The sequence below is a fragment of the Limulus polyphemus genome, unplaced genomic scaffold (genome assembly GCF_000517525.1).
Source record: "Limulus polyphemus unplaced genomic scaffold, Limulus_polyphemus-2.1.2 Scaffold5404, whole genome shotgun sequence".
NCBI classification, from domain to species: Eukaryota; Metazoa; Arthropoda; class Merostomata; order Xiphosura; family Limulidae; genus Limulus; species Limulus polyphemus.
In genome coordinates, this window is record NW_013671014.1 from 36,005 (window position 1) to 39,323 (window position 3,319).

The 3,319-nt window shown below is 29.5% G+C and overlaps 1 protein-coding gene across 1 annotated transcript in view; it reads left to right on the plus strand.

Moving 5' to 3' along the window:
* Positions 1-3,319, plus strand: part of LOC106472529 (mitochondrial import inner membrane translocase subunit TIM50-like) — a 46,250-nt gene that overhangs the window by 35,834 nt on the left and 7,097 nt on the right. Inside the window, exons 8-9 of the mRNA XM_013933181.2 lie at positions 1,579-1,735; positions 2,814-2,917. Coding sequence (XP_013788635.1) covers positions 1,579-1,735; positions 2,814-2,917 — 261 coding nt within the window. The remainder of the gene's footprint in view (positions 1-1,578; positions 1,736-2,813; positions 2,918-3,319) is intronic.

Consider the following 3,319-nt stretch of genomic DNA (forward strand, 5'->3'; position numbering starts at 1 on the left):
AATTTTGAATGCGAGTCAACAAACAAGATGACATGACCTTTCACCTCTGATCCGTCTCGAAAGGGTTAATCAAGGATGATATTTATTGTTTGTATCTTTAGCTTCATATCATTTTTAGTAGCTGCTTTTGCTATCTGGCCTTCTATAGTTATTTAACTACACATTTCCTAAACCTTGTCCTTGACCACTTTCTGTTTGAGGGTTCTTATGTTTTCTGAGTGTAATATTTATAATTAATAATATAATGTCAGTAGAACTGATGCATTAGCTATATTCAGTAAATAAACAAAGCTCCTAAAATATACTCAGATTTGAAAATTTTGATTACAAAATCTTGCCCACTTATTTTTCTGAGATGATATAATACATTGTGGTAGAAAATATTCATCAGATGTGTGTTCAGTAGATTAGTTCACTAGTTGTTCAAATTTAGTTTGTCCATTGATACTCCAGAGAGTGTAGCATGTCCAGGTGGAAAAGAATTCCTGTGAGTTTTCTATTTAGTGAAATATTTAGAATATTGTTTGTCCTTGTCGTTAATTCATGTAAGTTATATGCTTTGTTAATTACATAACAAAGTTGAAATACTGTTTGTCATGGTGGAGAATGCCTTTGAATTGTATATTTACTGTAGTACTTCTTTAAAGTTAGAACATTATACAGTAGAACCTCGAGATTAAGGGCACCCTTCTGACTGTGTCCAAATGCCCTTTATAGCAAGACGCCTCTAATATTAAAAATGAGCCACGCATAGCTGGATTTCATATTGACTGTACCATATTTCTGAATTTGAAGGCCCTCCATTTTGTTTGGTGTATGCATTTAAAGCCAGTTTTGTTACATGTATGTAAGTAGTGTTTTTGTGTATACTGTAAAAACATTAAATAAGTGGGACAAAGAAATATGCATTTTTTAATTTATTTCTGTTCCCTAGGTAAGAAAATACATGTACATATGAAAAATTACAATACGAAAGGGTTAATTGCCCACTTTATCAAGTGACTGAATAGAGAACGAGACTAAAGATACTGCCCTTAATCCAAAATATCGAGGTGCATGTTATTGCAAGATTTAATATAGTTACAAATAGTAGTAAAAAGAAAGAGCCTGAGAAGCTCTGCCCTTAATGCTGCAGTGTTCATTGTTTCAAGGTGTCCATTAATCATGGTTCTACTGTATGTTCTGGTTGATAATTTTTGAGTTGTATATTTATTTAAATGCTTAACTAGTTAGAATATTGTTTGTTCTTGTTGTAATTTCCTGTGAATCATGTATATACTTAAGCTGAGTTAGAATATTGTTTATCTTGGTTGAGAATTCTTGTGAGTTGTGTATTTAATTAAATTCTTATCCAGAGTTAAGATATTGTTTTTTCCATGTTGAAGATTTTCTGTAGTTATATGTTTAATTTAATTCTCCAACAAGATTAGAATATAATATATCCGGCTTATTGCACTTTCTTATATATTTATTGTGATACTCCTCCATCTTTTATTTATTTAATATCTCATCATTATAAAATATTACCTAAAAAAATGTATAATACGTATAAACATGCAATATTTCATTTATTTTTAGGACTTATCTTGTTTGAACAGAGACCTATCCAAAGTCATATTTATTGACTGCAATGAAAAGTCTTTTCAACTTCAGCCTAAAAATGCCTTGAAGCTGAAGAAGTGGGATGGACGTGATGATGATCGTGTTTTAGTAGACCTAGCAGTATTTCTCAGAAGTATGTGGAAGCAGTCTAGAAAGTAACATTGTTGTATCTGACTAGACATTCTACACTATTACTTGTGGTGCTGTTCCATTTTAAATTTTTATATGCATTGCCAGAAGAGAAGTTATGTTTTTACACTAGTGTTTGATGGTAACAAAAAATTAAGACATTCAAGGCTGTAGTTATAAAAGTGTTTTGAAAAACTTGAATTTCTTAATCTGTAAATGGTATACAGTTACTACATTTTGCAATGTTTCAAGTCTGTTATTGTAGTTAAAATTTCTAAATGTTGGATTTAGCATGTTGATTCTGATATATTTTCTCAATCTAAAAGTATATTAAACAAAAACATTGGTCCACAAAAAAGGAACAGTCACAATATTAACCAGTTATTTACATTCTAATAAGTACAAAAACATCCAGCAAACCTCCCATCACAGCTGAATGAAATACATGCCATGAATCTGTCTTCTTGTATTTCTGATATACATAATTTCATGCAATGTTGAGTCAAACCCACTGTGGGGGTATGTTTCCAAGTTACACAGAAATTTTATTTTCTAAAAGTTTCCTTAAGGTACAGCTTTTAGTTCTATAAGTATTCAAAAGAGTTTGAATAGTAATTTAGTCAATAATTTTTTAAATATAATAGTTTTTATGGGATTGGGGGATGTTTATTTTTGAGGTAGGGTTCTTCTCTCAGTTCAAAACAAATGTTTACTATTTGAACATGATTTATTAGCATCATAGTAAATCTTACCATTCTAGACCCTTTCATTTATAATTTCAAAACATTTTCTGCTTTTCAATAAAAATAATTTCAAAGAGATCTTGAGTAAAAACATAAAATCTGTAAACTTCTATAGGGAGAATTTTCTTTAAATATGCCTAAAATTTCCAAAGTTATTTTTAAACTATAAAATGTTATTTTATTTAATTAGTTTTATAGAATATTTTTAATTATAGAAATTTACTGTTAGATATGTTTTTATGAAATTAAATATTGCATTCATATACTTGACCTGTACAAAATTCTTGATTTATTGTGAAAAGTGTTCTGGTTGAAACAATTATCCACTATCTCTTATAGCTGTTGCCACAAGTGGTGTTGAAGATGTGCGATCTGTTTTAGATTACTATAGACAGTTTGATGATCCCTTGGGGGTGTTTAAGGAAAACCAAAGGCGATTGCAGGTACAATGTGTTTTTCTTTTTTTTTTCCAGAGTTTGTCAGTTATTGTATCAAGTAGCTCTTTATTTTTCATAAAAACCTATTTGAAACAGATATAAAACAATTATTAGTTTGAAATAACCATAAACTGACATTTAACCCATTCCTGCTCGGACATTCCATGTGACACTTGGAGAAAAATGTGCAACATCAAATTTTGATTTATGATGTATCCCAACAGATTTTCTCCAAATTAAAATTATAATTGAAATCTTAAGGTTTTAAACTTTCTTTTGATTAAGTTTTATTAACCTTTGTTTTGTATGAAATAATTACAGAAAAATGAAATATCTTTAACTCTAATTGTCAATTTGTATTCACGTCATGTAAATAAATAAATTACCCATCTGCACAAAGGCAGCTTG